This window comes from Ranitomeya variabilis, chromosome 1 (assembly GCF_051348905.1).
Source record: "Ranitomeya variabilis isolate aRanVar5 chromosome 1, aRanVar5.hap1, whole genome shotgun sequence".
Taxonomy (NCBI): domain Eukaryota; kingdom Metazoa; phylum Chordata; class Amphibia; order Anura; family Dendrobatidae; genus Ranitomeya; species Ranitomeya variabilis.
The window spans coordinates 1,099,449,147-1,099,476,780 of NC_135232.1; the positions used below are offsets into that span (position 1 = coordinate 1,099,449,147).

Below are 27,634 nucleotides of genomic sequence, written 5' to 3' on the forward strand. Positions count from 1 at the left end.
TGGGAGAGTAATATTGCCCTTTCAGCTTGTGTGCCAGTCTTGACTCCTGGGTGTGCCACCTCTCTCTCTCATTCAGTGGGCCATAGAAAGGCTATTTTTTTTTTTGGTTTTTTTAATATTATTTGGTTTCTAAAGTCTCCCTGAAAAAAAAAAAAAAAACATAAAAAAACAGTGGGAGAGTAATATTGCCCTTTCAGCTTGTGTGCCAGTCTTGACTCCTGGGTGTGCCACCTCTCTCCCTCTCATTCAGTGGGCCATAGAAAGCCTATTTATTTTTTTTTTTAAATATTATTGGGTTTCTAAAGTCTCCCTTAAAAAACAAAAAATACATAAAAAAACAGTGGGAGAGTAATATTGCCCTTTCAGCTTGTGTGCCAGTCTTGACTCCTGGGTGTGCCACCTCTCTCCCTCTCATTCAGTGGGCCATAGAAAGCCTATTTATTTTTTTTAAAAAATATTATTGGGTTTCTAAAGTCTCCCTTAAAAAACAAAAAATACATAAAAAAACAGTGGGAGAGTAATATTGCCCTTTCAGCTTGTGTGCCAGTCTTGACTCCTGGGTGTGCCACCTCTCTCCCTCTCATTCAGTGGGCCATAGAAAGCCTATTTATTTTTTTTTTTAAATATTATTGGGTTTCTAAAGTCTCCCTTAAAAAACAAAAAATACATAAAAAAACAGTGGGAGAGTAATATTGCCCTTTCAGCTTGTGTGCCAGTCTTGACTCCTGGGTGTGCCACCTCTCTCTCTCATTCAGTGGGCCATAGAAAGGCTATTTTTTTTTTTGGTTTTTTTAATATTATTTGGTTTCTAAAGTCTCCCTGAAAAAAAAAAAAAAAACATAAAAAAACAGTGGGAGAGTAATATTGCCCTTTCAGCTTGTGTGCCAGTCTTGACTCCTGGGTGTGCCACCTCTCTCCCTCTCATTCAGTGGGCCATAGAAAGCCTATTTATTTTTTTTTTTAAATATTATTGGGTTTCTAAAGTCTCCCTTAAAAAACAAAAAATACATAAAAAAACAGTGGGAGAGTAATATTGCCCTTTCAGCTTGTGTGCCAGTCTTGACTCCTGGGTGTGCCACCTCTCTCTCTCATTCAGTGGGCCATAGAAAGGCTATTTTTTTTTTTGGTTTTTTTAATATTATTTGGTTTCTAAAGTCTCCCTGAAAAAAAAAAAAAAAACATAAAAAAACAGTGGGAGAGTAATATTGCCCTTTCAGCTTGTGTGCCAGTCTTGACTCCTGGGTGTGCCACCTCTCTCCCTCTCATTCAGTGGGCCATAGAAAGCCTATTTATTTATTTTTTTAAATATTATTGGGTTTCTAAACTCTCCCTTAAAAAACAAAAAATACATAAAAAAACAGTGGGAGAGTAATATTGCCCTTTCAGCTTGTGTGCCAGTCTTGACTCCTGGGTGTGCCACCTCTCTCCCTCTCATTCAGTGGGCCATAGAAAGCCTATTTATTTTTTTTTTAAAATATTATTGGGTTTCTAAAGTCTCCCTTAAAAAAAAAAAAATACATAAAAAAACAGTGGGAGAGTAATATTGCCCTTTCAGCTTGTGTGCCAGTCTTGACTCCTGGGTGTGCCACCTCTCTCTCTCATTCAGTGGGCCATAGAAAGGCTATTTTTTTTTTTGGTTTTTTTAATATTATTTGGTTTCTAAAGTCTCCCTGAAAAAAAAAAAAAAAACATAAAAAAACAGTGGGAGAGTAATATTGCCCTTTCAGCTTGTGTGCCAGTCTTGACTCCTGGGTGTGCCACCTCTCTCTCTCATTCAGTGGGCCATAGAAAGGCTATTTTTTTTTTTGTTTTTTTTAATATTATTTGGTTTCTAAAGTCTCCCTGAAAAAAACAAAAAAAACATAAAAAAACAGTGGGAGAGTAATATTGCCCTTTCAGCTTGTGCGCCAGTCTTGACTCCTGGGTGTGCCACCTCTCTCTCTCTAATTGTGGGCCATAGAAAGCCTTTTTTTTTTTTTTTTTTTTTTAATATTATTTGGTTTCTAAAGTCTCCCTGAGAAAAAAAAATAAATAAATTAGGTGGGAGATTAATATTGACATTAGTGCTTGAGTGACAGTCCTGCGTGTGTGTCATCTCTGTGATTTTGTGCCACAGAAAACAGAGTGTGTAACATTGTGCCTGATTTTCCTTGTGGTCTCACCAACCTGTTAAGGGATATTGAAATCATACTGAAGTTATAGCTCACCATGTAAGTTGTTTGACAGCAACAAATAAAGTTACTTTGGTTAAGATTTTAAAACAATGAGGAAGTCTGGTGCAAGAGGTCGTCGTGGGCGTTCATTGTCAGCTGGTAATGATGGTAGTGGTAGTGGAGCATCAGGTGGTCGTGGGGATAAAAATATTCCACCTAAGTCTGGAGCTGTGGAGCCAGTTTCGTCGTCAGGCTACACAAGGCCTCGAACGCTCTCTTTTCTGGGAGTAGGAAAACCGCTTTTAAAGGCGGAGCAGCAACAGCAAGTTTTGGCTTACATTGCAGACTCAGCCTCTAGCTCTTTTGCCTCCTCTTCCGAAACTGGTAAATGTAAAAGCAGCGTGTCGCTTGTGGATGTTCATGGTCAGGGACAAGTCGCTTCCTTGTCCTCCTCAGCAAAAACTACAACAAGAGAGAAGGATGCAGCAGGCGACACAACGGGTCACTCCATGGAGCTCTTTACACATACCGTCCCTGGCTTAGAAAGTGAAACATTTAACAGGCCATGCCCATTACAAGTATATTCTGACATGGAGTGCACTGATGCACAGCCACAGCCAGAGTACTATGCTGCTCCTTTGACTCAGACCACCACATTGCCCTCTCAGGGTACAGATCCACAATCAGACCCTGATGAGACTATGTTGCCCCGCCACGAACGCTATACCACCGACCGACACAGTGACACAGACGAAGTTGCACACGAGCTCGAAGAGGAGGTAATAGATGACCCAGTTATTGACCCCGATTGGCAGCCATTGGGGGAACAGGGTGCAGGCGGCAGTAGTTCAGAAGCGGAGGTGGAGGAGGGGCCACAGCAGGCATCAACATCGCAACAGGTTCCATCTGCCGGGCCCGTATCTGGCCCAAAACGCGTGTCAAAGCCAAAACCTGTTGGAGCACAGCGTTGCCATCCGGTTAAAGCTCAGTCTGCAATCCCTGAAAAGGGATCCGAGTCTAGGAAGAGTGCAGTCTGGCATTTTTTTAAACAACATCCAACAGATCAGCGCAAAGTCATTTGTCAAAAATGTTCAACTAGCTTAAGCAGAGGTCAGAATCTGAAAAGTCTAAATACTAGTTGCATGCATAGACACTTAACCACCATGCATTTTCAAGCCTGGACTAACTACCAAACGTCCCTCAAGGTTGTAGCACCCTCGGCCAATGAAGCTAGTCAGCAACGCAACATCCCTTCCGTCACTGTAAGGCCACCATTTTCTGCACCACCGGCAGTATCTGTGCAGGTTTCTTTGCCAGCCAAAAGCAGTCAGGGTCAGGGAACCACCAGTTTTGTAGGAGGAAATATTGCATCTAGGGCACCGGCGGAAACAATACCGTCTCCAACCGTCTCTCAGTCTGCCATGTACACCGGCACACCCGAAAGTTCCACGATCTCCAGCTCTCCAGTCCAGCTCACCCTACATGAGACTCTGGTTAGAAAAAGGAAGTACTTATCCTCGCATCCGCGTACACAGGGTTTTAACGCCCACATAGCTAGACTAATCTCGTTAGAGATGATGCCCTACCGGTTAGTTGAAAGCGAAGCTTTCAAAGCCCTGATGGAGTACGCTGAACCACGATACGAGCTACCCAGTCGACACTTTTTTTCCAGAAAAGCCATCCCAGCCCTGCACCAGCATGTTAAACAGCGCATCGTCCATGCACTCAGGCAATCTGTGAGTACAAAGGTGCACCTGACTACAGATGCATGGACCAGTAGGCATGGCCAGGGACGTTATGTGTCCATCACGGCACACTGGGTGAATGTGGTGGATGCAGGGTCCACAGGCGACATCAATTTAGGGACAGTTGTGCCTAGCCCACGGTCTAGGAAACAGTTGGCTGTAGGCGTTCGCACCCCCTCCTCCTCCTCCTCCTCGTCCTCCTGCAGAAGCTACAGCTCTTCCACAGAACGCAGTCTGCCAACCACTCCATCGGCAGATGACACTGTTGCACACCAGTTGTCCCATTATGGGCCAGCTACTGCCAAGCGTCAGCAGGCTGTATTGGCTATGAAGTGCTTGGGCGACAACAGACACACCGCGGAAGTTCTGTCCGAGTTCTTGCAACAAGAAACGCAGTCGTGGCTGGGCACAGTAGATCTTGAGGCAGGCAAAGTAGTGAGTGATAACGGAAGGAATTTCATGGCTGCCATCTCCCTTTCCCAACTGAAACACATTCCTTGCCTGGCTCACACCTTAAACCTGGTGGTGCAGTGCTTATTGAAAACTTATCCTGGGTTCTCCGACCTGCTCCTCAAAGTGCGTGCACTTTGCTCACATATCCGACGTTCGCCTGTACACGCCAGCCGTATGCAGACCTATCAGCGGTCTTTGAACCTTCCCCAGCATCGCCTAATCATAGACGTTGCAACAAGGTGGAACTCAACACTGCACATGCTTCAGAGACTGTGCGAACAGAGGCGTGCTGTTATTTATTTGTGGGAGGATACACGGGCAGGCAGTAGGATGGCAGACATGGAGTTGTCAGGTGTGCAGTGGTCTAAGATACAAGACATGTGTCAAGTCCTTCAGTGTTTTGAGGAATGCACACGGCTGGTTAGTGCAGACAACGCCGTAATAAGCATGAGCATCCCCCTAATGCGTCTGCTGATGCAAAGTTTGACGCACATAAAGGAGCAGGCGTCTGCACCAGAGGAAGAGGAAAGCCTTGATGACAGTCAGCCATTGTCTGGTCAGGGCAGTGTACAGGACGAGGTAGCGGGCGAAGAGGAGGTGGAGGACGAGGAGGATGATGGGGATGAGTATATTTTTAATGCCGAACCTTTCCCGGGGGCACAGGAAATTGGTTGCGTGTCACGGCCGGGTTCTGGTTTTTTGAGGGACACAAGTGACGTAGATTTGCCTGCAACTGCCCCTCAACCAATCACAACCGGAGATTTGACAACTGGAACTTTGGCCCACATGGCGGATTATGCCTTACGTATCCTAAAAAGGGACACACGCATTACGAAAATGATGAACGATGACGATTACTGGTTGGCCTGCCTCCTTGATCCACGCTATAAAGGCAAATTGCAAAATATTATGCCACATGAGAACTTGGAACTAATATTAGCAACCAAACAATCAACTTTTGTTGACCGTTTGCTTCAGGCATTCCCAGCACACAGCGCACGTGATCGTTCTCACACGAGCTCCAGGGGGCAGCAGACTAGGAGTGTTAGGGGTGCACACATCAGAAGTGGCGTTGGACAGAGGGGTTTTCTGACCAGGTTGTGGAGTGATTTTGCTATGACCGCAGACAGGACAGGTACTGCTGCATCAATTGAAAGTGACAGGAGACAACATTTGTCCAGTATGGTTACTAACTATTTTTCATCCCTTATCGATGTTCTCCCTCAACCGTCATTCCCATTTGATTACTGGGCCTCCAAATTAGACACCTGGCCAGAATTGGCAGAATATGCATTGCAGGAGCTTGCTTGCCCGGCAGCAAGTGTCCTATCAGAAAGAGTATTCAGTGCTGCAGGTTCAATATTAACCGAAAAAAGGACTCGTCTGGCTACCCAAAATGTTGACGATCTAACATTCATTAAAATGAACCACAACTGGATTTCGAAATCTTTTGCCCCACCTTGCCCGGCCGACACCTAGCTTTCCTATGAAAGGCTCTTGCCTGTGAATTACTTTTCTAATGTCTAATTTGCTGCAGCTGATTGTACAGCATACGACATGTTTACACCTCCCTAAATGGCCAAACTCCCCACACGGGGCCGTGGTATCGCGACTTGGCGCAAGCACCCGTGAGACTGCTGTTTGTCTGAAGAGGTGGGTGTGCTCGCTTTTGGTTGACGGCATTGCTACTGGGTCCCTCATAGTACAATGTAGTGTCTCTGGCGGTGGTGGTGCGCACCCAACGTCAGACACACCGTTGTAACATGAGGGGCCCTGGGGCGGTCCCGCCGGCCTCTAGAGAGTTCCCCCCTACCCCAGCTCAAAATGTGCTCTACCACATGCAAAATTATGTCGCACAGCTCCACCAATCTTTAGTCTATTCGCTGACATCATTCAATGTCTGGCACTGACAATACACATTTGTAGACATCTATGATGCAACTTAAAGTAGTCTGTGTCTGTGTCCTATATTGGCACCATTAAATAGTTACTGCCAAATTACTATGTCAGAAACTCAGCAGATGAGCCCACCCCTGTACCTAAGTATGCCACCTTTTTTTTTGTTTTGGTTGTTTTGCGAGACATTAACATCTATTTATATTTTGGGAGTACTGGGACAGACACTCCTTGCACTACTCCTCCACTCACCACCAAGCTGCCCGTGTATCCATGTAACCGCTGTAAAACTGCCATGAGCCTATTGTTTGTTATTTTAGGCCTTTGAAGCCTGTCTGCGGTCCCTCCTTCCACTAGTCCTCCACTGACCAGACCACTGCTGCCCGTGTACCCCTGGAACCAATTATAAAGTGCCTACAGCCAGCCCATTTTTTTATGTTAGGCCTTTGAAGCCTGTCTGCGGTCCCTCCTTCCACTAGTCCTCCACTGACCAGACCACTGCTGCCCGTGTACCCCTGGAACCAATTATAAAGTGCCTACAGCCAGCCCATTTTTTTATGTTAGGCCTTTGAAGCCTGTCTGCGGTCCCTCCTTCCACTAGTCCTCCACTGGCCAGACCACTGCTGCCCGTGTACCCCTGGAACCAATTATAAAGTGCCTACAGCCAGCCCATTTTTTTATGTTAGGCCTTTGAAGCCTGTCTGCGGTCCCTCCTTCCACTAGTCCTCCACTGGCCAGACCACTGCTGCCCGTGTACCCCTGGAACCAATTATAAAGTGCCTACAGCCAGCCCATTTTTTTATGTTAGGCCTTTGAAGCCTGTCTGCGGTCCCTCCTTCCACTAGTCCTCCACTGGCCAGACCACTGCTGCCCGTGTACCCCTGGAACCAATTATAAAGTGCCTACAGCCAGCCCATTTTTTTATGTTAGGCCTTTGAAGCCTGTCTGCGGTCCCTCCTTCCACTAGTCCTCCACTGACCAGACCACTGCTGCCCGTGTACCCCTGGAACCAATTATAAAGTGCCTACAGCCAGCCCATTTTTTTATGTTAGGCCTTTGAAGCCTGTCTGCGGTCCCTCCTTCCACTAGTCCTCCACTGACCAGACCACTGCTGCCCGTGTACCCCTGGAACCAATTATAAAGTGCCTACAGCCAGCCCATTTTTTTATGTTAGGCCTTTGAAGCCTGTCTGCGGTCCCTCCTTCCACTAGTCCTCCACTGGCCAGACCACTGCTGCCCGTGTACCCCTGGAACCAATTATAAAGTGCCTACAGCCAGCCCATTTTTTTATGTTAGGCCTTTGAAGCCTGTCTGCGGTCCCTCCTTCCACTAGTCCTCCACTGGCCAGACCACTGCTGCCCGTGTACCCCTGGAACCAATTATAAAGTGCCTACAGCCAGCCCATTTTTTTATGTTAGGCCTTTGAAGCCTGTCTGCGGTCCCTCCTTCCACTAGTCCTCCACTGGCCAGACCACTGCTGCCCGTGTACCCCTGGAACCAATTATAAAGTGCCTACAGCCAGCCCATTTTTTTATGTTAGGCCTTTGAAGCCTGTCTGCGGTCCCTCCTTCCACTAGTCCTCCACTGACCAGACCACTGCTGCCCGTGTACCCCTGGAACCAATTATAAAGTGCCTACAGCCAGCCCATTTTTTTATGTTAGGCCTTTGAAGCCTGTCTGCGGTCCCTCCTTCCACTAGTCCTCCACTGGCCAGACCACTGCTGCCCGTGTACCCCTGGAACCAATTATAAAGTGCCTACAGCCAGCCCATTTTTTTATGTTAGGCCTTTGAAGCCTGTCTGCGGTCCCTCCTTCCACTAGTCCTCCACTGGCCAGACCACTGCTGCCCGTGTACCCCTGGAACCAATTATAAAGTGCCTACAGCCAGCCCATTTTTTTATGTTAGGCCTTTGAAGCCTGTCTGCGGTCCCTCCTTCCACTAGTCCTCCACTGACCAGACCACTGCTGCCCGTGTACCCCTGGAACCAATTATAAAGTGCCTACAGCCAGCCCATTTTTTTATGTTAGGCCTTTGAAGCCTGTCTGCGGTCCCTCCTTCCACTAGTCCTCCACTGGCCAGACCACTGCTGCCCGTGTACCCCTGGAACCAATTATAAAGTGCCTACAGCCAGCCCATTTTTTTATGTTAGGCCTTTGAAGCCTGTCTGCGGTCCCTCCTTCCACTAGTCCTCCACTGGCCAGACCACTGCTGCCCGTGTACCCCTGGAACCAATTATAAAGTGCCTACAGCCAGCCCATTTTTTTATGTTAGGCCTTTGAAGCCTGTCTGCGGTCCCTCCTTCCACTAGTCCTCCACTGGCCAGACCACTGCTGCCCGTGTACCCCTGGAACCAATTATAAAGTGCCTACAGCCAGCCCATTTTTTTATGTTAGGCCTTTGAAGCCTGTCTGCGGTCCCTCCTTCCACTAGTCCTCCACTGACCAGACCACTGCTGCCCGTGTACCCCTGGAACCAATTATAAAGTGCCTACAGCCAGCCCATTTTTTTATGTTAGGCCTTTGAAGCCTGTCTGCGGTCCCTCCTTCCACTAGTCCTCCACTGACCAGACCACTGCTGCCCGTGTACCCCTGGAACCAATTATAAAGTGCCTACAGCCAGCCCATTTTTTTATGTTAGGCCTTTGAAGCCTGTCTGCGGTCCCTCCTTCCACTAGTCCTCCACTGGCCAGACCACTGCTGCCCGTGTACCCCTGGAACCAATTATAAAGTACCTACAGCCAGCCCATTTTTTTATGTTAGGCCTTTGAAGCCTGTCTGCGGTCCCTCCTTCCACTAGTCCTCCACTGGCCAGACCACTGCTGCCCGTGTACCCCTGGAACCAATTATAAAGTGCCTACAGCCAGCCCATTTTTTTATGTTAGGCCTTTGAAGCCTGTCTGCGGTCCCTCCTTCCACTAGTCCTCCACTGACCAGACCACTGCTGCCCGTGTACCCCTGGAACCAATTATAAAGTGCCTACAGCCAGCCCATTTTTTTATGTTAGGCCTTTGAAGCCTGTCTGCGGTCCCTCCTTCCACTAGTCCTCCACTGGCCAGACCACTGCTGCCCGTGTACCCCTGGAACCAATTATAAAGTGCCTACAGCCAGCCCATTTTTTTATGTTAGGCCTTTGAAGCCTGTCTGCGGTCCCTCCTTCCACTAGTCCTCCACTGGCCAGACCACTGCTGCCCGTGTACCCCTGGAACCAATTATAAAGTGCCTACAGCCAGCCCATTTTTTTATGTTAGGCCTTTGAAGCCTGTCTGCGGTCCCTCCTTCCACTAGTCCTCCACTGGCCAGACCACTGCTGCCCGTGTACCCCTGGAACCAATTATAAAGTGCCTACAGCCAGCCCATTTTTTTATGTTAGGCCTTTGAAGCCTGTCTGCGGTCCCTCCTTCCACTAGTCCTCCACTGACCAGACCACTGCTGCCCGTGTACCCCTGGAACCAATTATAAAGTGCCTACAGCCAGCCCATTTTCTTATGTTAGGCCTTTGAAGCCTGTCTGCGGTCCCTACTTTAAATACTCCTCCACTCACCACCAAGCTGCCTGCCCGTCTATCCATGTAACCGCTGTAAAACTGCAATGAGCCTATTGTTTGTTATTTTAGGCCTTTGATAGCCTGTCTGCGGCCCCTACTTGCAATACTCCTCCACTGACCACAATGCTGCCTGGAGTGCCTGCCTGTGTATCCATGTAACCGATGTAAAACTGCCATGACTGCCTACTGTTTGTTATTTAAGGCCTTTGATAGCCTGTCTGCGGCCCCTACTTGCAATACTCCTCCACTGACCACAATGCTGCCTGGATTGCCTGCCTGTGTATCCATGTAACCGATGTAAAACTGCCATGACTGCCTACTGTTTGTTATTTTAGGCCTTTGATAGCCTGTCTGCGGCCCCTACTTGCAATACTCCTCCACTGACCACAATGCTGCCTGGAGTGCCTGCCTGTGTATCCATGTAACCGATGTAAAACTGCCATGACTGCCTACTGTTTGTTATTTTAGGCCTTTGATAGCCTGTCTGCGGCCCCTACTTGCAATACTCCTCCACTGACCACAATGCTGCCTGGATTGCCTGCCTGTGTATCCATGTAACCGATGTAAAACTGCCATGACTGCCTACTGTTTGTTATTTTAGGCCTTTGATAGCCTGTCTGCGGCCCCTACTTGCAATACTCCTCCACTGACCACAATGCTGCCTGGAGTGCCTGCCTGTGTATCCATGTAACCGATGTAAAACTGCCATGACTGCCTACTGTTTGTTATTTTAGGCCTTTGATAGCCTGTCTGCGGCCCCTACTTGCAATACTCCTCCACTGACCACAATGCTGCCTGGAGTGCCTGCCTGTGTATCCATGTAACCGATGTAAAACTGCCATGACTGCCTACTGTTTGTTATTTTAGGCCTTTGATAGCCTGTCTGCGGCCCCTACTTGCAATACTCCTCCACTGACCACAATGCTGCCTGGATTGCCTGCCTGTGTATCCATGTAACCGATGTAAAACTGCCATGACTGCCTACTGTTTGTTATTTTAGGCCTTTGATAGCCTGTCTGCGGCCCCTACTTGCAATACTCCTCCACTGACCACAATGCTGCCTGGAGTGCCTGCCTGTGTATCCATGTAACCGATGTAAAACTGCCATGAGTGCCTACTGTTTGGTATTTTAGGCCTTTGATAGCCTGTCTGCAGCCCCTACTTGCAATACTCCTCCACTGACCACACCAATGCTGCCCGTGTACCCCTGGAACCTATTTAAAAGTTCATAGAGCCTAGTTATATATTTTATTTACTATTAATAAGGCCATGATGGACTACGCTGTACCACGCTACAAGCTAACCAGTCGACACTTCTTTTGCGAGAAAAGCCATCCCAACCCTCCACCAGCATGTAGAAGACCGCATTGTCCATGCACTCTGGCAATCTGTGAGTACAAAGGTGCACCTGACAACAGACGCATGGACCTGTAGGCATGGCCACGGAAGATTACGTGTCCATTACGGCGCAATGGGTTAATGTGTTGGATGCATGGTCCACAGGGGACAGCCTACTAAGTCTGTCTGCAGTCCCTAATTCAAATTGTCCTCCACTGTCTAAATCGGAGATTCCACCTTCTGGCTTTCGGCCTATAGTATCAGAAATTAAACTGCATTTGGCCTTCAACTTTGGTTAGGGCCTACTAACGGCTTCTGCCCCTCCCTGGTGTTGCCCTCAACTAAATAAAGCTGAGCTTCAACCTTCTGCTCCAAATTACCATTTTAAAAAATGCAATAGGCTTTTCCGGCCTACTAAAGGTGTCTGTCTGTGTGCCCCTGCCTGGTGTTGTCCTCAACTAAATAAAGCTGAGCTTCAACCTTCTGCTCCAAATTACCATTTTAAAAAATGCAATAGGCTTTTCCGGCCTACTAAAGGTGTCTGTCTGTGTGCCCCTGCCTGGTGTTGCCCTCAACTAAATAAAGCTGAGCTTCAACCTTCTGCTCCAAATTACCATTTTAAAAAATGCAATAGGCTTTTCCGGCCTACTAAAGGTGTCTGTCTGTGTGCCCCTGCCTGGTGTTGTCCTCAACTAAATAAAGCTGAGCTTCAACCTTCTGCTCCAAATTACCATTTTAAAAAATGCAATAGGCTTTTCCGGCCTACTAAAGGTGTCTGTCTGTGTGCCCCTGCCTGGTGTTGTCCTCAACTGAATAAAGCTGAGCTTCAACCTTCCGGCTCTCATTAAGTGGTTTTTAAAAAACAAAATGGTGGTTAGGGCCTACTAACGGCTTCTGCCCCTCCCTGGTGTTGCCCTCAACTAAATAAAGCTGAGCTGCAACCTTCTGCTCCAAATTACCATTTTAAAAAATGCAATAGGCTTTTCCGGCCTACTAAAGGTGTCTGTCTGTGTGCCCCTGCCTGGTGTTGTCCTCAACTAAATAAAGCTGAGCTTCAACCTTCTGCTCCAAATTACCATTTTAAAAAATGCAATAGGCTTTTCCAGCCTACTAAAGGTGTCTGTCTGTGTGCCCCTGCCTGGTGTTGTCCTCAACTAAATAAAGCTGAGCTTCAACCTTCTGCTCCAAATTACCATTTTAAAAAATGCAATAGGCTTTTCCGGCCTACTAAAGGTGTCTGCCCCTCCCTGGTGTTGTCCTCAACTGAACAAAGCTGAGCTTCCACATTCTGGCTTTCGCCCTATACTATCAGATATTAAACTGCATTTGGCCTACTAGTGTGGTTAGGCCCTTGAAACAGTGTCTGCTGCTCTTGGGTTTGCTACTCCACTGAACAAAGCAATGCCGCCTGTTTAGTCCTGTTACCAATTTTGAACTGCATTTAACCTACTTTATTCTTTGGCCCTATATCTGTTTCCTCCTCATCCTGCCCATTGCCCAGCCACTGCTAAATGAGTCTGCTGGTACATTGACCTAGACCACTACATTCCCCTTGTACTCTACACAGGCAGAATCTGACCCTGCTGAAAGTAAGGTTCCCCTTCCCGCATGTTATACCACCTTACACAGGGACAAAGAGGAAGGTGCAGATGAAAGTGCAGGTTCCTTCATCAGGTGGGGGGGCATACTCGTTGGCGACGTCACTGGCACAGGGCCCCTCAGAGTACGCAAAAGTGTCGCTGCTGGTGGGAGGCGCCCCCGCCATGCAAACACACCGCCGTACTTTGAGGGGCCCTGTGCCAGTGCCAATGCGAACGAGTGGGCCCCCCCTGCTTGCTCAGGATCACAGCACTTGCAACGTTTAAATACTTACCTTTCCCTGCAACACCGCCGTGACGTAGTCCGCATTTCCTGGGCCCACGAAAAACTTGAGCCAGCCCTACTCCCCCCACAACTTTCCCCCAATTCCCTATGCCCAACTATTATTATACAGTTAATTAAGATTGGCAAGCTTCAGAAACAAGAATGGATGTTTTTGGCATTAAAATGGGCACTGTAGGTGTTTTCCTGGCCTCCACTCACTGCCGACTATGCTTCCCCATTGACTTGCATTGGGTTTCGTGTTTCGGTCGATCCCCGACTTTTAGCGATAATCGGCCGACTGCACTCGACTCGACTCTGGACAAAATCGGGTTTCCCAAAACCCTACTCGATCTTAAAAAAATGAAAGTCGCTCAACCCTATTGGTAACCGCATGGGACAGCCCAAATTCCCCAACTTTCTTGAATAATAAGTTTGTACAATATCATGAAAGATTAGTAGTACAGATGGGTATAGCCAATAAAATTGTCAGTTATATCTCCATTTACCCTATGATTACACAAATGTGGGATAAATTGCTTAGGGCCACAGGCCACAGATTATTTAGATGATCAAATTTGGGATATATTGGATATACTTAATACTACTGTTGCTGTCCAAAACCAACTTATCATAGTCACTAATCAACATACTGTAGTACTGGATTACTTAACAGCAGCACAGGGTGGTATGTGTCAGGTTATTGGACCCGCATGCTGTCATTACATAGATCCCAATAGCACTATGAAGTTAAAGTTAAAGGATATTCAAAGACTCAGAGATCAATATAATAAAGGCAATGACCGTAATAAGGACAGTTGGTGGGCAGACACCTTCTCCTTTCTTAATCCAGCCAATTGGTTTAAGGGATTTGGGGGCTGGATAGCTGGAATCTTTCAAAGTTTGTTATATATTGTTGCCTTTATCCTTGTCATGTATGTAATACTAAAACTTGTTCTTTGGTGTATTTCTGTGTGTATTAGGAAATTCTGCACTAAGACAACTAATGATGAAACCAAAAGCGTTGCCACCCCTGCTCTTCTCTACACCGATTTCACAAAGTTACCTGATGAAGATGTTGAAGCCAAGCGCATGGCTATCTTCAAAAGATCCCCACTACTGTTATCAATAATTGTTATTCGTAAATTCTAGTATACAGGGGGGACGGGTACGCCGCAACAGCCATGACTGGTAACATGGCACCAGCCATGTGAAGACCAGTACCCCTCGAGCTTATAGCTTGGGATAGTACCTCTGATGCTGGACATTAACAAAATTTATCTAGGGGGGAATGTGAAGGAAGAAATTAAGAAAGATTCTCCATTTTGTGCTTTTCGACTCCATTTTGTTGTTTTGATATAAATTTTGTTAGTAGGCTAAAGTTTACAGCTGTTATGAGACCTTGATTGTTGCAATCTAAACAAAACATGAGACTGAGGGTGTATTGTTCTACACAACTTTGACGCACAGACTGTTCCTGCATTCTTATAGGTTAAGAACTGTGAGCGTGTTCTTATGCTGATTGGTTGAAGTATAATTTCTATGACTATGATAAGTCATACAGAATAAACGGGGGCCAGAGAGATCAGCTTGATCCCCCCCAAACAGAGACACACGTCTCCGTCTGGTCATTTTCAGTTGCCGGCAACACCTTGTATATTAATTTGGAAATCACTGAGTTAACCGTGAAGGATCACTTTAGATCCTCCCTCAACAAAAGGAACTGGCCAAGGAGCTCAGAGACAGAATTGTGGCAAGGCACAGATCTGGCCAGGGTTACAACAGAATTTCTGCAGTACTCAAGATTACTAAGAGAACAGTGGCCTCCATAATCCTTAAATGAAAGAAGTTTAGGACCACCAGAAGTCTTTCTAGACCTGGCCGTCCAGCCAAACTGAGCAATCGTGGGAGAAGAGCCTTGGTGAGAGAGGTAAAGAAGAACCCCAAGATCACTGTGGCTGAGCTCCAGAGATGCAGTAGGGAGATGGGAGAAAGTTCCACAAAGTCAACTATCACTGCAGCCCTCCACCAGTCGGGACTTTATGGCAGAGTCGCCCGACAGAAGTCTCTCCTCAGTGCAAGACATATGAAAGCCCGCATAGAGTTTGCTAAAAAACACATGAAGGACTCCCAGACTATGAGAAATAAGATTCTCTGGTCTGATGAGACGAAGATAGACCTTTTTCGTGATAATTCTAAGTGGTATGTGTGGAGAAAACCAGGCACTGCTCATCACCTGCCCAATACAATCCCAACAGTGAAACATGGTGGTGGCAGCATCATGCTATGTGGGTGTTCTTCAGCTTCAGGGACAGGACGACTGGTTGCCATTGAAGGAAACATGAATGCGGCCAAGTACAGAGATATCCTGTGTGAAAACCTCTCCCAGAGTGCTCTGGACCTCAGACTTGGCCGATGGTTCACCTTCCAACAAGACAATGACCCTAAGCACACAGCTAAAATAACAAAAGAGTGGCTTCAGAACAACTCTGACCATTCTTGACTGGCCCAGCCAGAGACCTGACCTAAACCCAACTGAGCATCTCTGGAGAGACCTGAAAATGGCTGTCCACCAACGTTCACCATCCAACCTGACGGAACTGGAGAGGATTTGCAAGGAAGAATGGCAGAGGATCCCAAATCCAGGTGTGAAAAACTTGTTGCATCATTCCCAAGAAGACTCATGGCTGCACTAGCTCAAAAGGTGCTTCTACTCAATACTGAGCAAAGGGGCTGAAGACTTATGACCATGTGATATTTCAGCTTTACTTTTTTAATAAATGTTCATAAATTACTACATTTCTGGGGTTTTTTTCAGTCAAGATGGGGTGCAGAGTGTACATTAATGAGAAAAAAATAAACTTTTTTGAATTTACCAAATGGCTGCAATGAGGCAAAGAGTGAAAAATTTAAAGGGGTCTGAATACTTTCCATACCCACTGTACAGTACATTACTGATCCTAAGTTACATCCTGTATTATCCTCCAGAGCTGCACGCACTATTCTGCTGGTGGCATCACTGTACATACATTCAGGATCAGAAATGTAATGTATCTACACAGTGACTGCACCAGCAGAATAGTGAGTGCAGCTCTGGGGTATAATACAGGATGTAACTCAGGATCAGTACAGGATCAGTAATGTATGTACAAAGCAACTGCACCAGCAGAATAGTGAATGCAGCTCTGGAGTATAATACAGGATATAACTCAGGATCAGTAATGTAATGTATGTACACAGCGACTGCACCAGCAGAATAGTGAGTGCAGCTCTGCAGTATAATACAGGATGTAACTCAGGATCAGTAATGTAATGTATGTACACAGTGACTGCACCAGCAGAATAGTGAGAGCAGCTCTGGAGTATAATACAGGATGTAACTCAGGATCAGTAATGTATGTACACAGTGACTGCACCAGCAGAATAGTGAGTGCAGCTCTGGAGTATAATACAGGATGTAACTCAGGATCAGTAATGTAATGTATGTACACAGTGACTGCACCAGCAGAATAGTGAGTGCAGCTCTGGAGTATAATACAGGATGTAACTCAGGATCAGTAATGTAATGTATGTACACAGTGACTGCACCAGCAGAATAGTGAGTGCAGCTCTGGAGTATAATACAGGATGTAACTCAGGATCAGTAATGTAATGTATGTACACAGTGACTGCACCAGCAGAATAGTGAGTGAAGCTCTGGGGGATAATACAGGATCAGTATGGAATGTATGAGGGCGGCACTCACTCTTTTAGTTGATGGGATTCTCAGACAATCCTCTTCCACAATGAATCCGCACTGAACGCCGACTTCAGTGACAAAATCCAGGTATTCTCTGTACTGAGTCTTGTTACTGGATTTCCTGTTGTATTTTCCATAGAAGTTGAAGAAGCAGCAGGGCAACACAAAGAAGCGGCAGGAGTAGGATGATCTGGGGGAGAAGACGTGGATGAAGGCAAGAAACAAGCAGGCACCCTGTCCGCTGATGCTTCCTGCTGGAGGAGGCGTGTGAGGTCACCCAGCGAGCGGCTCCTCACACAGGAAACCACCTACAGTGAGAGCAAATCTAAAGGTACCTTCACACTAAATGATATCGCTAGCGATCCGTGACGTTGCAGCGTCCTGGCTAGCGATATCGTTGTGTTTGACACGCAGCAGCGATCAGGATCCTGCTGTGATGTCGCTGGTCGTTGATTAAAGTTCAGAACTTTATTTGGTCGTCCGATCGCCGTGTATCGTTGTGTTTGACAGCAAAAGCAACGATACCAGCGATGTTGTACAATGGTAACCAGGGTAAATATCGGGTTACTAAGCGCAGGGCCGCGCTTAGTAACCCGATGTTTACCCTGGTTACCAGTGTAAAATGTAAAAAAACAAACAGTACATACTCACCTTCGCGTCCCCCGCCGTCCGCTTCCTGCACTGACTGAGCGACGGCCGTAAAGTGAAAGCACAGCACAGCGGTGACGTCACCGCTCTGCTGTTAGGGCCGGCGCTCACACAGAGCAGGAAGCGGACGCCGGGGGACGCGAAGGTGAGTATGTACTGTTTGTTTTTTTACATTTTACACTGGTAACCAGGGTAAACATCGGGTTACTAAGCGCGGCCCTGCGCTTAGCAACCCGATGTTTACCCTGGTTACCCAGGGACCTCGGCATCGTTGGTCGCTGGAGAGCTGTCTGTGTGACAGCTCCCCAGCGACCAAACAGCGACGCTGCAGCGATCGGCATCGTTGTCTGTATCGCTGCAGCGTCGCTTAAGTGTGACGGTACCTTAAGAGTGTGTGCAGTCCTCAGGGACACTGGAGTCCCAGGTCACGGACATTTATAGAGGCCGTACAAAAGACAAAGGAGTACACCCCCTTAAGATTTTAACCAATAACTCCCTAAAAACAGCAACAATTTCATAACTTTGACGAGACTGAGTTCCATGGAGCATTTTTTAATCCCTAACATGAAGGCAAGGCGAATAATATAACTCTTGTAAAATATTCTGTTTTACGCACATTAGTTGATGCAAAAATGAGTACACCCCACATCAAAGACCACTACACCTAGGATTTTGTATGACCTCCATGACTGTAAAGATCAGCACTTTTATAATTATTTATTTATAAAGCAGCTTTATTTAACCTCTTCAACCCTGGGCGAGTTTCCTTTTTTCCCCTCCCCTTTTTCCCAGAGCAATAACCTTTTGTATTTTTCCTTCATCAATGGCCATATAAGGGCTTGTATTTTGGGGGACAAGTTGTACTTTTGAATGATTAAATGACACCATTGTTTTTAGCAGTTGTAACCATGGCTAAATTTTCAATATTTTTAGCCAAATTTCCATTTTTTTCACAAATAAACGCAAAAATTATCGACCTAAATTTACCACTAACGTGAAGCCTAATATGTCCCGAAAAAACAAACTCCGAACCGCTAGGATCTGTTGAAGCGTTCCTGAGTTATTACCTCATAAAGGGACACTGGTCAGAATTGCAAAAAATGGCGAGGTCATTAAGGTCAAAATAGGCTGGGTCATGAAGGGGTTAAATTAGTCCTAATAGTACAATGCACTGTAATAATGAAGTATTGCACTGTATTTTATGACCAATGATCTCCTAGACAACCGCTGATTGGCAGGGACAGAGGGTAAGGTGTTGGGATTGGCGCTACCGCCGGTTGCAGCAGTTACAGCTGGGTGCCTGCTGTGTTGCACTGCTGACACCTGTGCTGTACGGAGCAGGCTCAGCTCTCGAGCCCGATCCATACAAGCAATACCTACATCTGCTGTACACAAACAGCAGATGTCGCTAAGGTTTTAAAGATGCACATCAGGGGCACCAACAATGTCTGAGGCCCATAAAGCCAGGTATGATGGCTGGTTACAGAGAACAGTAGCGGCACAGCATATACGCAGAAGACAGGCCGGACATGTCGCTGGTTTCATTACCGAGCAGCGATTACAGGAAGCCACGGCGTGAGCTCATCAGAATGGTTCCCGATTATCCAATCAGTGTCTGGAAATAAGTAATTATCACTGGGCGTAATAGCGGATTCCTGGGGAAAGTAGGAATAAAAAATTACTATCACCACATTCTGAAATTTTGAGGGCACACGTATAAAGAAAATCAAGGTTATTTACTACGGGATGTTGGAAAAAACATGAAGCAATAATCCAATTTGTGGCACGGGTGTTTTTTTCCCCCAACATGGAAAATCTGCTACGTTAGTTAAAGCAAAGTGGATGAGATGTCTAGAAAACGTAGCCCCTCTAGGTGTTAGAAAAAGGGGAAGAGTTTGTAGAATTTTTTTTATACATTTTTTAATCACTGTAAGCTTTTATGAGGAGCCCCAAAAATAAAAAAAAATTGTGTAAAAATCGCGTTTTTAAATGCAGAATCGCTGGACTCCGGCACCAAGAACAATGATTAGAAAAGAATCAAAACTGCACAAAAATACAGTTAAAAAAAGCAAGAAAAATCTAATAAAAAAAGAAAGAGAAAGGATGCAATAAAAAGCAGATTGGTAATGAGTATTATATGGTGGGGACACCTGCGATACCGGGGTCTGTATCCAGTCTGCAGCGGACACTAGTGCAGTCAGTCACGGAGGAATAGAAGCACGGATAATGTGACACACACTTTAGTCTCTTGGGGGCGAATACTAGTATTTATGGTTTTAAAATTATTTTTTTATTATTTTTTTTAATGTATGCACAGATTAATTAAAGGAGTTAAAACAAAATATTGCCTAACCACAGGATAGGAGATCAGAAGGACATTATAGGAGTCCGCAAAACCCAACTGAATGACTCTACTGCTTATCAAAAACTAAATATGTATTTTGTGAATGAAGAAAAAAAAAATCAAGTGAAGCAAAATATTTCCTAATTGTAAAATGCTGCAATTTTTTTTTTTTTTTTTTTAACCGCAAGAGATCTCATGAGGGGCAGACGGTTGCCACATTTACCATGTACACTCGTCCTGCTGATCGCGGGGCACCAAGAGTGATCAGGTGAGGGGCACAACTGAGGAGCGGCAGGTACATGCTAATGGTGGCGTTCAGAGGTAACATCCCATCTCTGCCTTTTAATCAACAGCATTAAAGGGGTATTCCATTGCCATGATACCGATGACCAGTCCTATCGATACAGGCAATCTTAAAACCTCTTTAAAAAAGCCACTATTACTTGAATACATTTTTATTTTTTACCTGATGTAAATGCCGCTGTTCTCCTGAATCCGGCGGAGTTTTTCTTTTTTTCCTGCGCCTCTCGGTTCCTGAGATATGATCCCTCTTCTGTGTGTATAAATCTAATCTTGTTAGTCAAATGGGCGTGATCCTATGAAGGACCACTCCCACTTGGCAACAAGACTAGATTTATGTATAGGGAAAAAGAGGGCCATATCTCAGGAATGGAAAGGCGCAGGAAAAAAAGAAAAACGACGCCGGATTCAGGAGCACGGCGGCATTTACACCAGGTAAAAAGAAATACATATTTATGGAAAGTGACAGGTTTTATTTAAAGGCAGAGACTGTGACAACACATCCTGAAAACAAAAAGCCTCATACAGCCCCAAAAAGCAAAGAACAAAAATCTGAAAAAGATGGCTGTGATCCTCAAGACTAACATTGGCCCGTCCCTCAAGGGGTTAAATGGATTATCCCTTGAAAGCAAATATCCATTAAAATAATACCAGGCTTTGTGTGTAAGAGAGAAGCGGGCGATTTCTCATGCGTTGGCGAACGTGTAGGTCTCCCGCCGTCATGTGCCTACTCCTCGAGGTGGAGAATAATACCCCGCGGCCCCCCGCTGGCATCCCCCGGGGCCCCCGCTAATTGCTGAGCAGTAAAAGGTTTCGCAGAGGTAAATGTAATTGATGTAATGGCTCTCGCCAGAGACGAATGTCACTAATCTATCGGGGAGCGGGTCTTCGAGAATAAATTAGCCGAGGTCAATTAAAAAGGGGAAAATAAGAAGCGACGCACATCTCGTGTATAGAGATCACACTGCTCACCTCCAGGACGGTTTGTGGCCCGTACATAGCCCAGATTTTTCTCCTGCGGACATCTATGCCTCGACCTGGGTACTTTATTTTGTAAAAATATAAGAGACAAAAATAAAATACATTATTTAATTCCTTGTAATGTTTTCCATTGCTGCAGCTCCTGTGTTTATTGACATACTCTATGACTAAGGACGCGGTTAGAGCGGTTTCTGTACCACTATTCACAAATGGACTTTTAAAGATATAGATTTATAATAATGCTTGAAGATTTTTTTATCTTTGGATGTACTCATCCACTTATTTCTCAATATTGTACATGGACATTCCTGTGACGCAGTTTTTCAGTGAAATATAGAAACTCCACAGTATGACAACTTCTCATTTAAAGCAAATCTGTCACCAGATTACAATCAGTGTCTCTCTTCCATGATGCTGCAGAATCTCCACCTGCTAACCTGGTTTACAGCTCCTCAGTATCCCTCCTCCTGCAGAATCTCCACAGCTCCTCAGTATCCCTCCTCCTGCAGAATCTCCACAGCTCCTCAGTGTCCCTCCTCTCTGCTGCAGAATCTCCACAGCTCCTCAGTGTCCCTCCTCTCTGCTGCTGCAGAATCTCCACAGCTCCTCAGTGTCCCTCCTCTCTGCTGCTGCAGAATCTCTATAGCTCCTCAGTGTCTCTCCTCTCTGCTGCTGCAGAATCTCTACAGCTCCTCAGTGTCCCTCCTCTCTGCTGCTGCATAATCTCTACAGCTCCTCAGTGTCCCTCCTCCCTGCTGCTGCAGAATCTCCACAGCTCCTCAGTGTCCCTGCTTTCTGCTGCTGCAGAATCTCTATAGCTCCTCAGTGTCCCTCCTCTCTGCTGCTGCAGAATCTCTACAGCTCCTCAGTGTCCCTCCTCCCTGCTGCAGAATCTCTACAGCTCCTCAGTATCCCTCCTCTCTGCTGCTGCAGAATCTCTACAGCTCCTCAGTGTCCCTCCTCCCTGCTGCAGAATCTCCACAGCTCTTCAGTGTCCCTCCTCTCTGCTGCTGCAGAATCTCTACAGCTCCTCAGTGTCCCTCCTCTCTGCTGCAGAATCTCCACAGCTCCTCAGTGTTCCTCCTCTCTGCTGCTGCAGAATCTCTACAGCTCCTCAGTGTCCCTCCACCTGCAGAATCTCTACAGCCCCTCAGTGTCCCTGCTCTCTGCTGCTGCAGAATCTCTACAGCTCCTCAGTGTCCCTCCTCTCTGCTGCAGAATCTCCACAGCTCCTCAGTGTTCCTCCTCTCTGCTGCTGCAGAATCTCTACAGCTCCTCAGTGTCCCTCCACCTGCAGAATCTCTACAGCCCCTCAGTGTCCCTGCTCTCTGCTGCTGCAGAATCTCCACCTGCTGGCCTGGTTTACAGCTCCTCAGTGTCCCTCCTCTCTGCTGCTGCAGAATCTCCACCTGCTGGCCTGGTTTACAGCTCCTCAGTGTCCCTCCTCTCTGCTGCTGCAGAATCTCCACCTGCTGGCCTGGTTTACAGCTCCTCAGTGTCCCTCCTCTCTGCTGCTGCAGAATCTCCACCTGCTGGCCTGGTTTACAGCTCCTCAGTGTCCCTCCTCTCTGCTGCTGCAGAATCTCCACCTGCTGGCCTGGTTTACAGCTCCTCAGTGTCCCTCCTACTGCAGAATTTCCGCTCATGTGGCATGACTGACAACTCCACCAGTGTCCCTTTTCCCTGCTGCTACAGAGTAACCCCCTGTCTAGTAAAGGAAGTCAAGTCCCAGGACTCAGGTGTTGGCTAATTGCTTTTTTATGTCAATGCATAAAACCAAGTAGGCCTTTCAGCCCATCCCAGGCTTTTTTCAATAACACGATTTACTCCGCATTGACTTTCCAGGAGCACACAGAGTGCCGACCCATCTTCCACTATAACCACCTGCACAGGTTTATTGAGAGCTCCATATTTGTTTTCCCCCTCCTCCATCTGCTGAATCTCCACTTGCTTAGCATATGTGACAGATCCATCAATGTCCCTCCTCCCTGCTGCTGCAGATTCTCCACCTATGCCCTCCTCCCTGCTGCTGCTCAGATCTCACATTGCCAGGTACAACCTGCAGCTGTCAAGTGGGTGAGACTGAATATACTTATACTTATCAGTATTCTGTGGCTGCCAGATGAGCGCTGCCTTCTGCCTGCCCTATCCTGATTACTTGGCCTGGTGCAACATCCTTGTTGTGGTGTGACACATGACAGTGCAAGGCCAGCTAATCAAAAGAGGAGCCAGGGATGGTGACAGACAGGTAGGAGGCAGCTCACACGGTTCCTGCTTGGCAGCCACAGAACACTGATGCAGTCGCAGGACTGGGGTCCTATGAATCAATTCGATCATCTCCATTAGTCTGATTTTTATTAACTAAGTTTCAGTCTGCAGTCTTCATTCCATCATCCATACTCAGGACTCCCAATATTATTTCCAGACGGACCCAAATTTCAGATTTTTATGTTGTGGGATGGTCTATCCCAGTAATATAGGCTGGACGGCAGATCTGCGTGCTGCTAACTTCATTGCTTATCCCAGCACAGCTTCTATCCTGCACATATTTCCTCTTCATGTGCTTTCCTCCTTTTCTATAGCCCGTTTTCTCAAACTATACATGCTTTCTTCTCTCTTCACCAGAGATGTGTACCATCCTCTCCCTGCTGCTACCCCTAGCACGGAGAGAAGGGAAGAAGAGGGGAGAGAGTGCGTCCGCACCAGGACCTATGGCGGATTTGTATCATTTTGCAGTTCACTCAGATGAAGAAAGGAATTACAGCAGCAAAATGGTAGAAAATGTTTACTGAAGACTAATTAGAAAGTTGCTTAATTTTACAATTAGGAATCAAAACATAAAAGATTTTGTATAAAGGCGTACATAGGCTTTAAAGCTCAAACCTTCCTCACTGGCTTAGATAGAGTTAACCTAATTGCCCGCCATGTTATACACTGAAGTCCAGACTTTTACTAGAGCAATAACATGGGTACTGGGTAACTCATATGTGGCAAGAATTAATCAAGAAATGGGGTCAACTCTTCACAATGACCTTTATTAATTACAGATACAAGATAAAAGAACATTTACAATGAAAGGCAACAAAATGGTGATGTGGAGCAAGAGACCTAATAGCCATAAAAAAAACACAATTATTTATATTTACCCCTTCATTGCTTAAAATATGCACCAGGAGCCCATTTCCACATCCCAGGTCCACAAAGGATTGCTTCTCAGTAAGTCCTTTTTGCAGTCGCTCTTCTTCCCAAAGAACCTAAAATCAGAAGTCACAAATAAAATAAAAAAAAAAAATCTTTGCTAGAAAAAAAAAAGTAAAAACAAATCTGATTATAAACTATCTTCATATTGCAGGATACCAACCCCTATGAAGAAACGTTCAGACGAGTATCCCAATCTATAATTGTCTAAGGTCCACTTCCATCTGTTTGTCTGTCTGTAACCGAAATCCCGCATCGCTGATTGGTCGTGGCCGGCCGGGCGCGACCAATCAGCGACATTGGCGACGCACTGTGTTTAAATCCCGTGCCAATCAGTGAAGCATGGTTCAAATCCGGCGCCAATTCGCGGCCGGACTGCGCCTGTCGCTGATTGTTCGCGGCCGCGACCAATTAGTGAAGCCAGGGCCAGCTCCAGGTTTTTGAGGGCCCCAGGCGAAAGAGTCTGACAGCCCACGTAGCATATAGCACAGCCCACGTAGTATATAGCACAGCCCACGTAGTATATAGCACAGCCCACGTAGTATATAGCACAGCCCACGTAGTATATAGCACAGCCCACGTAGCATATAGCTCAGCTACGTAGTATATCACAGCCCACGTAGTATATAGCACAACTGGCCGCGACCAATCAGCGATATTGGGGCGGAATTTAAACACCGCTTCCCTTTTTCTACTATTGATGCTGCCTATGCAGCATCAATAGTAAAAACATATAATGTTAAAATAATAATAAAAAAAATAAAATCATTTTATTCTTACCTTCCGGCATCCGCAGCAGCCTTTTCCGCTCCTTGCGACGCTCCAATCCCAAGAACGCATTGCGGCAATGACTCCAGATGACTTAGCGGTCTCGCGAGGAGCATCGCTAAAGGCCTGGGCTGGATTCGGGAGCCACCAGAAGGTGAGTATATAACTTTTTTATTTTAATTATTTTTTTGACCGGGATATGGTGCCCACATTGCTATCCACTGCGTGGGCCCTGCTATCCACTGCGTGGGCCCTGCTATCCACTGCGTGGGCCGTGCTATATGCTGCGTGGGCCGTGCTATATGCTACGTGGGCCGTGCTATATGCTACGTGGGCCGTGCTATATGCTACGTGGGCCGTGCTATATGCTACGTGGGCCGTGCTATATGCTACGTGGGCCGTGCTATATGCTACGTGGGCCGTGCTATATGCTACGTGGGCCGTGCTATATGCTACGTGGGCCGTGCTATATGCTACGTGGGCCGTGCTATATGCTACGTGGGCCGTGCTATATGCTACGTGGGCCGTGCTATATGCTACGTGGGCCGTGCTATATGCTACGTGGGCCGTGCTATATGCTACGTGGGCCGTGCTATATGCTACGTGGGCCGTGCTATATGCTACGTGGGCCGTGCTATATGCTACGTGGGCCGTGCTATATGCTACGTGGGCCGTGCTATATGCTACGTGGGCCGTGCTATCCGCTGCGTGGGCCGTGCTATATGCTACGTGGGCCGTGCTATATGCTACGTGGGCCGTGCTATATGCTACGTGGGCCGTGCTATATGCTACGTGGGCCGTGCTATATGCTGCGTGGGCCGTGCTATATGCTGCGTGGGCCGTGCTATATGCTGCGTGGGCCGTGCTATATGCTACGTGGGCCGTGCTATATGCTACGTGGGCCGTGCTATATGCTACGTGGGCTGTCACTCATTCGCCCGGGGCCCTCAAAAACCTGGAGCTCACCCTGGCTTCACTAATTGGTCACGCCCGGCTGCGAACAATCAGAGACAGACGCAGTCCGGCCACGATTTCACGCGGGATTTGAACCACGCTTCACTAATTGGTCGTGCCCGGCCGGCCGAATCCTGTGTATTCATTGCATTATTCTGAAATTTTCAGAAATAAACTACATACATATTCTAGAATACCCAATGCGTTAGAATCGGGCCACCATCTAGTATTATATATGTCCCATGTGCTTTCCTCCTTGTCTACAGTCTGTTTTCTCTGCCTTCCCCGATACTGTACATGCTTTCTTCCCTCTCACCAGAGATCTATGTACAACCTTCTCCATGCTGCTATCTCTAACACTGAGAGAAGGGAAGATGAGGGCAGAGAGCAACAGAACCAGGATCCCAAAGTCATCGCTGGAGAAAAGGAGGCCATCAGATCGGGAATAAAATACAGAAGATTGGGTGGTCCACTGAACAGAGGCATAAAATAGTGAGCGGAATTCTCGCACACTGCCCCTAGTGGTGGAGGTGGTATTTTTGTTTTAATACAGTATATATTTTTGTCCCATAAACTATTTTTTTTTTTAATATCTAAGTCACCTTAGTGGAGGCAGCTTTTTTTTTTTTTTTTTTTTTTTTTTTTTTTAAGCTTATCTCTTGTCCCCTAGTTTTAGCTGGAGGTATTATTTCCAATCTATATCAGTTTCCCCTAATGCTGAGGGGAGTTGTGTTTTGGTTAAAAAGATATATCTACCTCCCCCTAGTGGTGGCAGAACATTAATACATGTTTATCTTAATACATATTTATCTCCTCCTAGTGGTGGCTAGAGGTATTGTTTATTATACCTATTTCCCCCTAGTGGTGGCTGCAAGTAGAGATATCTGCATTAAAAAAAAAAAAAAAAAAAGCCCCAACCATTATAATGAGAATAAAGAAATTAGTACATCATTTTGGCAGTGATTATAAAATCTGGAGATTCCCTAAGTTTCATTACATATTATCTGGCCAGTTTCGTCACTTTCTGCTCCAGGAGCTCAGTAATGATTCCTACAGAACAACTTTTTTTTTTTTTTTTTTTTTAATTTCCATCTGTAAATTGATTTCACTCTGTGCTGGATACACATTTCCCACGTGTTCCCCTATTTAAAGCCAACGTGATTCTGGCAGAGAAATTGGCCACGCAAGACCTAAAAACCGGGTCATATAACAGCTGGGAGTTTTATTAGGGCAATTACAAAGACTTACTAACAAGTATGTTGCAATGGCGACATCTTCATATACAAACTTCTCTGGATCGGTCACTTCAGGCCAGACCTTCGGGTGGAAGAAAAAAAAAAAAAAAACATATGAAAATAAATTATTAATTAAAAACTAAATTTTCTGGCTCCTTCCCTGAGAAGTAGACAGAAAGCCATCGGCTGTGCAGAGCCAGTTGTGGGGAGTGACTGAGCATGTGTGACCACTGGCGCTCGGCTCGTTAGGTGGACGTGCACACTGGTATACATTATGAACAGTAGGTGGCGCCATTGCTATGTAAGAAAAAGTAATAATTAATTATGGGATCAGGGGGGGATTTAACCGCATAAAAATGGTTCATTTTTTAGAATCTATACATTGAAAATTATATTTAATGGTGGGACAACCCCTTTAAGTCTTCGAGGAGGAGCAGAACCTACAGAAGTGGTATTAGAAGTCACGAAGGTTACCGGC

At 46.3% G+C, this 27,634-nt stretch overlaps 1 protein-coding gene across 1 annotated transcript in view; it reads right to left on the bottom strand.

The window, feature by feature from the left end:
- Nucleotides 1-27,634, bottom strand: part of TRMT44 (tRNA methyltransferase 44 homolog) — a 55,243-nt gene that overhangs the window by 15,878 nt on the left and 11,731 nt on the right. The window contains exons 4-8 of the mRNA XM_077280067.1: nt 27,170-27,238; nt 24,148-24,255; nt 20,993-21,064; nt 18,925-19,031; nt 16,735-16,918 (exon numbers count right to left, since the gene is read on the bottom strand). Coding sequence (XP_077136182.1) covers nt 16,735-16,918; nt 18,925-19,031; nt 20,993-21,064; nt 24,148-24,255; nt 27,170-27,238 — 540 coding nt within the window. The remainder of the gene's footprint in view (nt 1-16,734; nt 16,919-18,924; nt 19,032-20,992; nt 21,065-24,147; nt 24,256-27,169; nt 27,239-27,634) is intronic.